At 46.1% G+C, this 12,680-nt stretch overlaps 1 protein-coding gene across 8 annotated transcripts in view; it reads right to left on the minus strand.

Moving 5' to 3' along the window:
* LOC109884885 (caskin-2-like) overlaps positions 1 to 12,680 on the minus strand; it is a 96,461-nt gene that overhangs the window by 19,234 nt on the left and 64,547 nt on the right. For all 8 annotated transcript variants that reach the window (XM_031827784.1, XM_031827779.1, XM_031827783.1 and 5 more), the window contains exons 5-7: positions 12,152 to 12,297; positions 10,680 to 10,775; positions 4,863 to 4,993 (exon numbers count right to left, since the gene is read on the minus strand). In XM_031827784.1, coding sequence (XP_031683644.1) covers positions 4,863 to 4,993; positions 10,680 to 10,775; positions 12,152 to 12,297 — 373 coding nt within the window. The remainder of the gene's footprint in view (positions 1 to 4,862; positions 4,994 to 10,679; positions 10,776 to 12,151; positions 12,298 to 12,680) is intronic.

Below are 12,680 nucleotides of genomic sequence, written 5' to 3' on the forward strand. Positions count from 1 at the left end.
CTCCTTCTCCCGACAGCGGGGCCTGATCCACTCCTTCTCCCGACAGCAGGGCCTGCTCCACTCCTCCTCCCGACAGCGGGGCCTGCTCCACTCCTTCTCCCGACAGCGGGGCCTGCTCTACCCCTCCTCCCGACAGCGGGGCCTGCTCCACTCCTCCTCCCGACAGAGGGGCCCTGCTCCACTCCTCCTCCCGACAGAGGGGCCCTGCTCCACTCCTCCTCCCGACAGAGGGGCCCTGCTCCACTCCTCCTCCCGACAGCGGGGCCTGCTCCACTCCTTCTCCCGACAGCGGGGCCTGCTCCACCCCTCCTCCCGACAGCGGGGCCTTCTCCACTCCTTCTCCCGACAGAGGGGCCTGCTCAACTCCTTCTCCCGACAGAGGGGCCCTGCTCCACTCCTCCTCCCGACAGAGGGGCCCTGCTCCACTCCTTCTCCCGACAGCGGTGCCTGCTCCACTCCTTCTCCCGACAGCGGGGCCTGCTCCACTCCTTCTCCCGACAGTGGGGCCTGCAACACCCCTCCTCCCGACAGCGGGGCCTGCTCCACTCCTTCTCCCGACAGTGGGGCCTGCTCCACTCCTTCTCCCGACAGTGGGGCCTGCTCCACCCCTCCTCCCAACAGTGGGGTCTGCTCCACTCCTTCTCCCAACAGTGGGGCCTGCTCCACCCCTCCTCCCGACAGTTGAAGGCGCTGTCCGTTGATAATCGCCTCAATAACTGCCTCGAAACTGAACCTAAACTATACCGAAACTAATTTGACACATAACAACAGAAACAATAAATGAAGTAAAGTATAATGGGGAAAATTGGGGAGGGAAAGCGAACGATGCATAATTATGTCATCACCAATTGTGAATGAAGAACATGCCATTCAATTGTATTGATCTATTCTAATTAGAATCTTAAATGATATGTACTCTAAATCATTCCACTGAATCACAGCAGTCTCATCAGTCTCTTCTGGGCTACTTGGAGCAGGCTACACCGTGAGAGAGTGCGTAATGAACATGCTGAACGGCTTTCAATATCTGGGAAAATATCTATATTGTGCAGAAGGTCAGTGTTGGAGACCTTACAGTGGCAAGGAGAGAAATGTCTCCATGGACAATTTCTTAACTTCACTGTCATTGGCGAACAATTTGCTTGTAAAGAAAACAAGTCTGGCTGGCACGATGAACAAAGTGAGATGGGAGCTCCCTACCTCTGCAAAAAATAAGGCACCTGCACAGCTGTTGTACTCCTCAACAGTGCTGAAGAATGACAAGACAACGGAACACAAAGAGAAAACCGGAGACTATTACGCACTACAACCAAACAAAGGTGTCAAAGTGTGTTAAGGCAAGTGACATTTATGAAGATTTAAGTCATGTAACGCCCTGGCCTTAGTATTTTGTGTTTTCTTTATTATTTTGGTCAGGCCAGGGTGTGACATGGGTATTTATGTGGTGTGTTTTGTCTAGGTGTTTTTTGTAGGTTATGGGATTGTGGTGTAGTATAGTTGTCTAGAAAAGTCTATGGTTGCCTGGAGTGGTTCTCAATCAGAGGCAGGTGTTTATCGTTGTCTCTGATTGGGAACCATATTTAGGCAGCCATATTCTTTGAGTGTTTCGTGGGTGATTGTTCCGGTCTCTGTTTGCACCAGATAGTGCTGGTTTGGTTTTTCACGGTACGTTTAGTGGCTTGTATTGTTCGTTATTATCTTTATTAAAGATGTATTGAAATAACCACACTGCAGTTTGGTCCTCCTCTCCTTCACCGGAAGAACCTTAACAAATCAACTGTTAGAACCAGGGATAACAGCTAAATGAAATCAAACTGATGCCATTGAAGATGCACTCAATATACGCTCGAGCTGACAATAACTGATGATTTTTGACTGCTGTCATATCAACACTTACAGTTGAAGTCGGAAGTTTACATACACCTTAGCCAAATACATTTAAACTCGGGTTTTCACAAGCCCTGCCTTAGGTCAGTTAGGATTTATTTGAGCTTTTATTCCTTCATCACATTCCTAGTGGGTAAGAAGTTTACATACTCAATTAATATTTGGTAGCATTTCCTTTAAATTGTTTAACTTGGGTCAAATGTTTTGGGTAGCCTTCCACAAGCTACCCACAATATGTTTTGTGAATTTTGGCCCATTCCTGACAGAGTCAGGTTTGTAGGCCTCCTTGCTCGCACACACTTTTTCAGTTCTGCCCACACATTTTCCATAGGATTGAGGTCAGGGCTTTGTGATGGCCACTCCAATACCTTGACTCTGTTGTCCTTCAGTCATTTTGCCACAACGTTGGAAGTATGTTTGGGGACATTGTCCATTTGGAAGACCCATTTGTGACCAAGCTTTAACTTCCTGACTGATGTCTCGAGATGTTGCTTCAATATATCCACATAATTTCCCCTCATGATGCCATCTATTTTGTGAAGTGCACCAGGCCCTCCTGCAGCAAAGCACCCCCACAACAAGATGCCGCCACACCCGTGCTTCATGGTTGGGACGGTGTTCTTCGGCTTGCAAGCCACCCCCTTTTCCCTCCAAACATAACGATGGTCATTATGGCCAAACAGTTTTATTTTTGTTTCATCAGACCAGAGGACATTTCTCCAAATGTGCAGTTGCAAACCTTGGAACGGCTTTTTTTTAATGGGGGTTTGGAGCAGTGGCTTCTTCCTTGCTGAGCGGACTTTCAGGTATGTCAATATAGGACTCGTTTTACTGTGGACATAGTTACATTTGTGCCTGATTCCTCAAGCATCTTCACAAGGTCCTTTGCTGTTGTTCTGGGATTGATTTGCACTTTTCGCACCAAAGTACGTTCATCTCTAGGAGACAGAATGCGTCTTCTTCCTGAGCAGTATGCCGGCTGCGTGGTCCCATGGTGTTTATACAGATGAACGTGGTACCTTCAGGCGTTTAGAAATTGCTCCCAAGGATGAACCAGACTTGTGGAGGTCTTGGCTGATTTCTTTGGATTTTCCAATGATGTCAAGAAAAGAGGCATGGAGTTTGAGATAGGTCTTGAAATACATCCACAGGTACACCTACAATTGACTCAAATGATGTCAATTAGCTTATCAAAAGCTTCTAAAGCCATGACATAATTTTCTGGGATTTTCCCAGCTGTTTAATGGCACAGTCAACTTAGTGTATGTAAACTTCTGACCCACTGGAATTGTGATACATTGAATTACAAGTTAAATAATCTGTCTGTAAACAATTGTTGGAAAAATGACTTGTGTCTTGCCCAAAGTAGATGTCCTAACCGACTTGCCAAAACTATAGTTTGTTAACAAGAAACGTGTTGAGTGGTTGAAAAACAGGTTTTAATGACTCCAACATAAGTGTATGTAAACTTCCGACTTCAACTGTATATTGATTATAATGCCACTGTTGCTTTTCCCTCGAGTTTCACTATTTATCAGGGCCACCTCACGCTTATAATGATGTTTAGGTTACTGATGTTTCCATCATTTGACCGTGCATATTGGTGGTTGGGGTATGTTTTGTGTACTTATAAAAAGAAGTTGTAACAAAGGAACTCCACTAAGAATATTTCTTGAACACTTGAATTTATTTAAAAAAAATGTGATTATAGTGTACAGTAACATATACTAATGAAAATGCTATTGAGTTCTTTGAAATAAAATAAAAATGGTATTCTAATGTTACCCAAGGCCGTCATAAACACAACCAAATGATTGTTTGCGACAGCATATATAAAAAGTATGAATTACACTGTTAGAATGTTGCAGTCAGAATGACTGCTCATTAGCTTGAAGGCGGGGTCCATCGAGGCCCAGCAGTTCTAGTATTAACAGTCTGGTCCCAGCTACTACTGATAAATCAGCAGCCACATCTCACTGGCAGATCTGGGTCACATTGGCAGCACTGCAGCCTCACACCAGAGAGCCTCCCTCTCCAGTGTCTTTCTGCATATCCATCTCTCTCGCTCTCTCAGCCTGGTGACAGACTGCTGCAGCTGTCAGTGAAACATGGGAACAGGGCTGCAGAGTAGACCCCCTCCTCCTCCCCTTCTCTATAGCAGGGCTCAGGGTGACCTGGGTGTCTGGTACTGGACTGTACCAGACAGACTGCGATGTAGGTCTCCATAGAGGTACTAGGGGATTGGGACTGTGGCCCCTGGTGGATTAGACATTGGACAGGCCGTTTTATAGCCTACCAGCTAGTCAGAGTAGAGATTGGGGTACTAAATATATTGCTAGATCCTCTTGAGAGAGAGAATAAACACATTCACACACCACAGTGTTCCAAAGCGAGGGTGTGGAAACAGAGCCATGTCTGATGGTTCTTGTCTCGTCCATAGTAACGTGGAGAGGAAGAGGAGGAGGGAAGGAGAGAGGGGCAGAGGGTAGACCCATGGGAACCATTTACTGTCCTGTTGAGTCTCCCAGCACACCAGTTCCAGATCAATGACTGTGTTAACCCTGTCAGACCCCTGTCTACCTCAGAGTAGGTGTTCAATCACACAGAAAATGTACTGACCAACCATGATCAATCATAGCCTTTCATTTAGTATGGGACAAATTAGAGGAATGACAGGCAGAGGATTAAGACCCACAAGAAAAGATCAATCTATCAATGGGCAGTGTACACACAAATCATTATGGTCTGAATCGCAGCCTGGTGTACACACAAATCATTATGGTCTGAATCGCAGCCTGGTGTACACACAAATCATTATGGTCTGAATCGCAGCCTGACAAACGTGTACACAAATCTGCATTAAAACTTGACATCATTGACATCAATGCATGATATATACAACACGTATTACACAATACGAGTTTTGCGTACGTTTCACAAGTTCAGATTGTGAAAAACAATAGGAAGTCTCTTACCGGATGATGTCCTTGTGTCCATTGCGTGCGGCGAGGTGCAGTGGAGTGTTAAAGCCTGAGTCTGCAGGTTCCTTACTATTACCCTCTAACAGAGCCACCACCATGTTACTGCTCAACAACAGCTGAGCAACCTGACAGGAGGGAGGTCATAAAGCCATGGAGACAGAAGAGAGGAGAAAAGGAAATTGAAGGAGAGAAAGCGAGAGAAGGGGGGGAGAAGAGAAAGAGAGAAGAGAGGGGGGGGGGAGAAGGAGGGGTGATAAAGAAAAGACAGGGTGATGAGTACAGGCTTCAACTGTTACCAACACATGTACATTTCATGCACTGTTAGGACAAGGGATAACGAACACACACAAGTCTGAAACATTTAGGAGTCCTGTGATTTGACATGGGAGGACCCACAAGTGAGTGTGAGGTAAAACAGGAGTGACCTAGGGGCATACACAACCCCACACATCTGGCCCACACACTGGATAACACCTCAACACTCACTGACTGACTGCTGCTGCTGGGAGACTGGTCTGGGACAGAAGGAAACACAAAGGGACAGAGAGGGAAAAGGAGCGAGAGAAAGGAAGAGTGGAAGGAGAGAGAGAAAGGAAGAGTGGAAGGAGAGAGAGAAATAGAAATAGGGAGGGCCTCGCCACACCCCAACACAGCAGCTGATGCCCATAAACACACACACCACACACACACACACACACACACACACACGGTGGAGCCAGTGTCAGCATTCTAAAGATATCCCATTCTAAATCAATCCTGGGGGACAATAGTTACAGGCTAACTCTCTCAAGTCTCATTTAACAAACACACAAGCACAAACAAAGCTGCCCAGCAAACCTTCCAGTAATAGAAGTTACAGGCGGACTTGCCAATACTTCCTCTCCAGCCCACATCCAGATAAATAAGAATGAAAGACAAGGGGACTTTCCAGCCCAGTAGGAGAGGAGAGCAGCGTTCCCAATGAGTGTGTGTGTGTGTACTATTACTTCACCCTGGCTTGGTTCGGCTTCACACTGTCCTATCCAAACTAAACGCTGTTGCAGCACTATTTGGGGACCTTGATTGAGGCAGCGCACAGAGTTTGAAATACACTCACATTGGCTTGGTGGTGTTTGAATGGCTATAGGAACTGACAAATTCATATACAAAGCTATTGTGCACTCAGGGAGAGAGAGATGTTAGTGAAATTGTCAAACTGGTTTAATGATGCAGGCTTAAACTGCCCAATTCACCATTAAGTCATAGTAACCAAATGTACATTTGAGATGGAGAGAGTGTGAATAACTGTGCTCAAGAGAGAGAGAAATGGAGAGCAGAGAGGGAGAGAGAGAAATGGAGAGCAGAGAGGGAGAGAGAGAAATGGAGAGCAGAGAGGGAGAGAGAGAAATGGAGAGCAGAGAGGGAGAGAGAGAAATGGAGAGCAGAGAGGGAGAGAGAGAAATGGAGAGCAGAGAGGGAGAGAGAGAAATGGAGAGCAGAGAGGGAGAGAGAGAAATGGAGAGCAGAGAGGGAGAGAGAGAAATGGAGAGCAGAGAGGGAGAGAGAGAAATGGGGAGCAGAGAGGGAGAGAGAGAAATGGAGAGTAGAGAGGGAGAAATGGAGAGTAGAGGGAGAAATGGAGAGTAGAGGGAGAGAGAGAAATGGAGAGTAGAGGGAGAGAAAGAAATGGAGAGTAGAGAGGGAGAGAGAAAGAGAAATGGAGAATAGAGGGGGAGAGAGAAAGAGAAATGGAGAATAGAGGGGGAGAGAGAGAGAGAAATGGAGAGTACAGAGGGAGAGAGAAAATGAGAGAGAAATGGAGAGGAGAGAGGGAGAGAGAAAGAGAGATAAATGGAGAGTAGAGAGAGAGAGGGAGAGAAAGAGAGATAAATGGAGAGTAGAGAGAGAGAGGGAGAGAAAGAGAGAGAAATGGAGAGTAGAGAGAGAGAGGGAGAGAAAGAGAGAGAAATGGAGAGGAGAGGGAGAGAGAAAGAGAGATAAATGGAGAGGAGAGAGGGAGAGAGAAAGAGAGATAAATGGAGAGTAGAGAGAGAAAGAGAGATAAATGGAGAGTAGAGAGAGAGAGAAAGAGAGAGAAATGGAGAGTAGAGAGGGAGAGAAAGAGAGAGAAATGGAGAGTAGAGAGGGAGAGAAAGAGAGAGAAATGGAGAGTAGAGAGGGAGAGAAAGAGAGAGAAATGGAGAGTAGAGAGGGAGAGAAAGAGAGATAAATGGAGGGTAGAGAGGGAGAATTCGAAAACAAATCCAATTTTGATAAACTCCCATATCTACTGGGTGAAATTCCACAGTGTGACATCACAGCAGCAAGATTTGTGACCTGTTGCCACGAGAAAAGGGCAACCAGTGAAGAACACACACCATTGTAAATACAACCCATATTTATGCTTATGGAGAAATGGAGAGTAGAGAGGGAGAGAGAAAGAGAGATAAATGGAGAGTAGAGAGGGAGAGAGAGAGGGAGAGAAAGAGAGAGAAATGGAGAGTAGAGGGAGAGAAAGAAATGGAGAGTAGAGGGGGAGAGAGAAAGAAAGAGAAATGGAGAGGAGAGAGGGAGAGGGAGAGAAAGAGAGGAGAGAAATGTTGAGAGAAGTAAATGTGCTCCAGTAAGAAAACCAGCATGCTCAAGGATGAGAGAGCCTGAAAGAAAGACAAAGTAAAGAGTGCAGAAGTGAGATGTATTTGATGGAAGAGGAGCAGTTGTGACAACGCAGCCCATCCCAGATCCAGAGGGGTTGTATCTGTCCAGCTGTGACCTCTGTCTAGACTAACACAGGCCATGAGTTACATCACTGCAGTCCATCCCAGATCCAGAGGGGTTGTATCTGTCCAGCTGTGACCTCTGTCTAGACTAACACAGGCCATGAGTTACATCACTGCAGCCCATCCCAGATCCAGAGGGGTTGTATCTGTCCAGCTGTGACCTCTGTCTAGACTAACACAGGCCATGAGTTACATCACTGCAGTCCATCCCAGATCCAGAGGGGTTGTATCTGTCCAGCTGTGACCTCTGTCTAGACTAACACAGGCCATGAGTTACAGTGCCTTGCGAAAGTATTCGGCCCCCTTGAACTTTGCGACCTTTTGCCACATTTCAGGCTTCAAACATAAAGATATAAAACTGTATTTTTTTGTGAAGAAGCAACAACAAGTGGGACACAATCATGAAGTGGAACGACATTTATTGGATATTTCAAACTTTTTTAACAAATCAAAAACTGAAAAATTGGGCATGCAAAATTATTCAGCCCCTTTACTTTCAGTGCAGCAAACTCTCTCCAGAAGTTCAGTGAGGATCTCTGAATGATCCAATGTTGACCTAAATGACTAATGATGATAAATACAATCCACCTGTGTGTAATCAAGTCTCCGTATAAATGCACCTGCACTGTGATAGTCGCAGAGGTCCGTTAAAAGCGCAGAGAGCATCATGAAGAACAAGGAATACACCAGGCAGGTCCGAGATACTGTTGTGAAGAAGTTTAAAGCCGGATTTGGATACAAAAAGATTTCCCAAGCTTTAAACATCCCAAGGAGCACTGTGCAAGTGATAATATTGAAATGGAAGGAGTATCAGACCACTGCAAATCTACCAAGACCTGGCCGTCCCTCTAAACTTTCAGCTCATACAAGGAGAAGACTTATCAGAGATGCAGCCAAGAGGCCCAGGATCACTCTGGATGAACTGCAGAGATCTATAGCTGAGGTGGGAGACTCTGTCCATAGGACAACAATCAGTCGTATATTGCACAAAGCTGGCCTTTATGGAAGAGTGGCAAGAAGAAAGCCATTTCTTAAAGATATCCATAAAAAGTGTTGTTTAAAGTTTGCCACAAGCCACCTGGGAGACACACCAAACATGTGGAAGAAGGTGCTCTGGTCAGATGAAACCAAAATTGAACTTTTTGGCAACAATGCAAAACGTTATGTTTGGCGTAAAAGCAACACAGCACATCACCCTGAACACACCATCCCCACTGTCAAACATGGTGGTGGCAGCATCATGGTTTGGGCCTGCTTTTCTTCAGCAGGGACAGGGAAGATGGTTAAAATTGATGGGAAGATGGATGGAGCCAAATACAGGACCATTCTGGAAGAAAACCTGATGGAGTCTGCAAAAGACCTGAGACTGGGACGGGGATTTGTCTTCCAACAAGACAATGATCCAAAACATAAAGCAAAATCTACAATGGAATGGTTCAAAAATAAACATTAGAATGGCCAAGTCAAAGTCCAGACCTGAATCCAATCGAGAATCTGTGGAAAGAACTGAAAACTGCTGTTCACAAATGCTCTCCATCCAACCTCACTGAGCTCGAGCTGTTTTGCAAGGAGGAATGGGAAAAAATTTCAGTCTCTCGATGTGCAAAACTGATAGAGACATACCCCAAGCGACTTACAGCTGTAATCGCAGCAAAAGGTGGCGCTACAAAGTATTAACTTAAGGGGGCTGAATAATTTTGAACGCCCAATTTTTCAGTTTTTGATTTGTTAAAAAAGTTTGAAATATCCAATAAATGTCGTTCCACTTCATGATTGTGTCCCACTTGTTGTTGATTCTTCACCAAAAAATACAGTTTTATATCTTTATGTTTGAAGCCTGAAATGTGGCAAAAGGTCGCAAAGTTCAAGGGGGCCGAATACTTTCGCAAGGCACTGTACATCACTGCAGTCCATCCCAGATCCAGAGGGGTTGTATCTGTCCAGCTGTGACCTCTGTCTAGACTAACACAGGCCATGAGTTACATCACTGCAGTCCATCCCAGATCCAGAGGGGTTGTAGCTGTCCAGCTGTGACCTCTGTCTAGACTAACACAGGCCATGAGTTACATCACTGCAGTCCATCCCAGATCCAGAGGGGTTGTATCTGTCCAGCTGTGACCTCTGTCTAGACTAACACAGGCCATGAGTTACATCACTGATCCAGAGGGGTTGTATCTGTCCAGCTGTGACCTCTGTCTAGACTAACACAGGCCAAGAGTTACATCACTGCAGTCCATCCCAGATCCAGAGGGGTTGTATCTGTCCAGCTGTGACCTCTGTCTAGACTAACACAGGCCAAGAGTTACATCACTGCAGTCCATCCCAGATCCAGAGGGGTTGTATCTGTCCAGCTGTGACCTCTGTCTAGACTAACACAGGCCATGAGTTACATCACTGCAGTCCATCCCAGATCCAGAGGGGTTGTATCTGTCCAGCTGTGACCTCTGTCTAGACTAACACAGGCCAAGAGTTACATCACTGCAGCCCATCCCAGATCCAGAGGGGTTGTATCTGTCCAGCTGTGACCTCTGTCTAGACTAACACAGGCCATGAGTTACATCACTGCAGTCCATCCCAGATCCAGAGGGGTTGTATCTGTCCAGCTGTGACCTCTGTCTAGACTAACACAGGCCATGAGTTACATCACTGCAGTCCATCCCAGATCCAGAGGGGTTGTATCTGTCCAGCTGTGACCTCTGTCTAGACTAACACAGGCCATGAGTTACATCACTGCAGTCCATCCCAGATCCAGATGGGTTGTATCTGTCCAGCTGTGACCTCTGTCTAGACTAACACAGGCCATGAGTTACATCACTGCAGTCCATCCCAGATCCAGAGGGGTTGTATCTGTCCAGCTGTGACCTCTGTCTAGACTAACACAGGCCAAGAGTTACATCACTGCAGTCCATCCCAGATCCAGAGGGGTTGTATCTGTCCAGCTGTGACCTCTGTCTAGACTAACACAGGCCAAGAGTTACATCACTGCAGCCCCCCTGTCTGTCTCTGTGAGCCTGGGCCAGTGGTGGGGGAGGAGAAACACACACAGTCTTACCTTGACTCTACCGAACTCACAGGCCAGGTCTAGGGGGGTCTTCTTGGTTTTGTTGATCAGACAGGGGTTGGACTGATGCTGCAGCAGCATCTCAGACTGAGAGAAACAGACAGACAGGGAATCAACACACACACACACACACACATATTAACACACACACACACACACACAGACAAGATCAAATACCATATACACACTGTCACCGGGGCCATTAGGGGAGTAGGTTATGTTATGTGGATGTGGTCATGCAGATAACATTACAACACACATAGCCAGGGAGATGATGTCAGATGTTTCTATCAGCACCTGGTGCTGCCTGCCGTATCCATGGACACAGAGTATTTGGTGAAAACAGACAGTCCATTAGCCATGGTCATTCTACTCTGGGAATACATAGTAGACTACAGGACCGGAGGCTGTTACTATCAAATGGGACTTCATGGTCTGTGCAGATAAATGCTTTTCACACAAACCGTGGTCCTAAAAGGCTTACAAATCAATTAATGTGGCGTAACCTGAACACATCCTGACAATGCTTGTAGGATAGTTCCTGATCTATTTCCCAATTATTTGAATTCCATTTAGTTCGTTTTTTTCTTTGCACTCAATGTGCAGTTTCTCTAGAGATAAATCAGATCGAAGCCGAACTGTGCGATGTAGTGATGTAGTAGGGAGTTGTGGTTGCCAATATTTTACATAGTTCAGCGCAGGAAATGTGGGTAGTTAACGACAATGACCATAATCCATTGCATGCCTTGTCCCGTCTGTGTGGGGCATACACAGAGGGAGCGCGCGATTTACAGCAGTTGCACGAGGTATCTCTACCTGAAAACGCACCATCTATCATCATGGGACTTTTATTCATTGTTTTATTCTGTGTTGTTAAAGCGAAAACCATGAATTTTAAATAAATCGGACCTAAACCGAACCAACTTATCACTCAGCACTACAGGGGGTGAAACTGGGACGGACGTTAGTAGCAAACACAAGGTCCCTAATCCCCCCTAAACCTGATCACCCCGGATCACCTGACCGCCCTTCATTACCCCCTCAATCCCTACAAATCCAATACCCTTCATCCTGCCTCGTTCTTCTCTCTCCCTCTCCAATCCAATTCCACCAACATGCCTCTCCTCTCCCAGCTTGCTACGTATCCCCTGACCCCTCAATCCCTTAAATGACTGTACCACCAACCACCACTCATCCTACTCTATCCCCTGCCAGATCACATCTGTTTTGGGGCTATGGCTGTGATTTGTTGACAGTTTGTTTACTGTTTAAGACTTAAGTGGACTGACCAAACATGACCACAGACATCTAAATCTCAGATAAGTGACCCACAGTAAACCAGCATCAGCTTTGTGGACAGAACAGCATACATTCCACCCAATCCAGCAGAATGGGGATATCTGTTGACAGTGCTTAACGATGTCTGTCTGTCTGTCTGTCTGCCTGTCTGTCTGTGTACTGACCACGTCATAGTGTCCGTACTGTGCGGCCAGGTGCAGGGGGATGTGTCCATCCTGTGAGACCCCATTGACTCCAGCTCCGGCCCGCAGCAGCATAAGGACAGAGTCAGCCTTGCCCTGCCATGCTGCATAGTGGAGCGGACGCATACCTGCAGGAGGCAACACATCTATGATCACATACAGTGGCCTGCGAAGGTATTCACCCCCCTTGGCATTTTTCCTACTTTGTTGCCTGCCTTACAACCTGGAATTAAAATGGATTTTTGGCAGGTTTGTATTATTTGATTTACACAACATGTCTACCACTTTAAAGATGCAAAATATTTTTTATTGTGAACAAAATAACTGAAAACTTGAGCGTGCATAACTATTCAACCCCCCAAAGTCAATACTTTGTAGAGCCACCTTTTGCAGCAATTACAGCTGCAAGTCTCTTGGGGTATGTCTCTATAAGCTTGGCACATCTAGACACTAGGATTTTTGCCCATTCTTCAAGGCAAAACTGCTCCAGCTCCTTGGATGGGTTCCGCTG

This window comes from Oncorhynchus kisutch, linkage group LG6, assembly GCF_002021735.2.
Source record: "Oncorhynchus kisutch isolate 150728-3 linkage group LG6, Okis_V2, whole genome shotgun sequence".
NCBI lineage: Eukaryota > Metazoa > Chordata > Actinopteri > Salmoniformes > Salmonidae > Oncorhynchus > Oncorhynchus kisutch.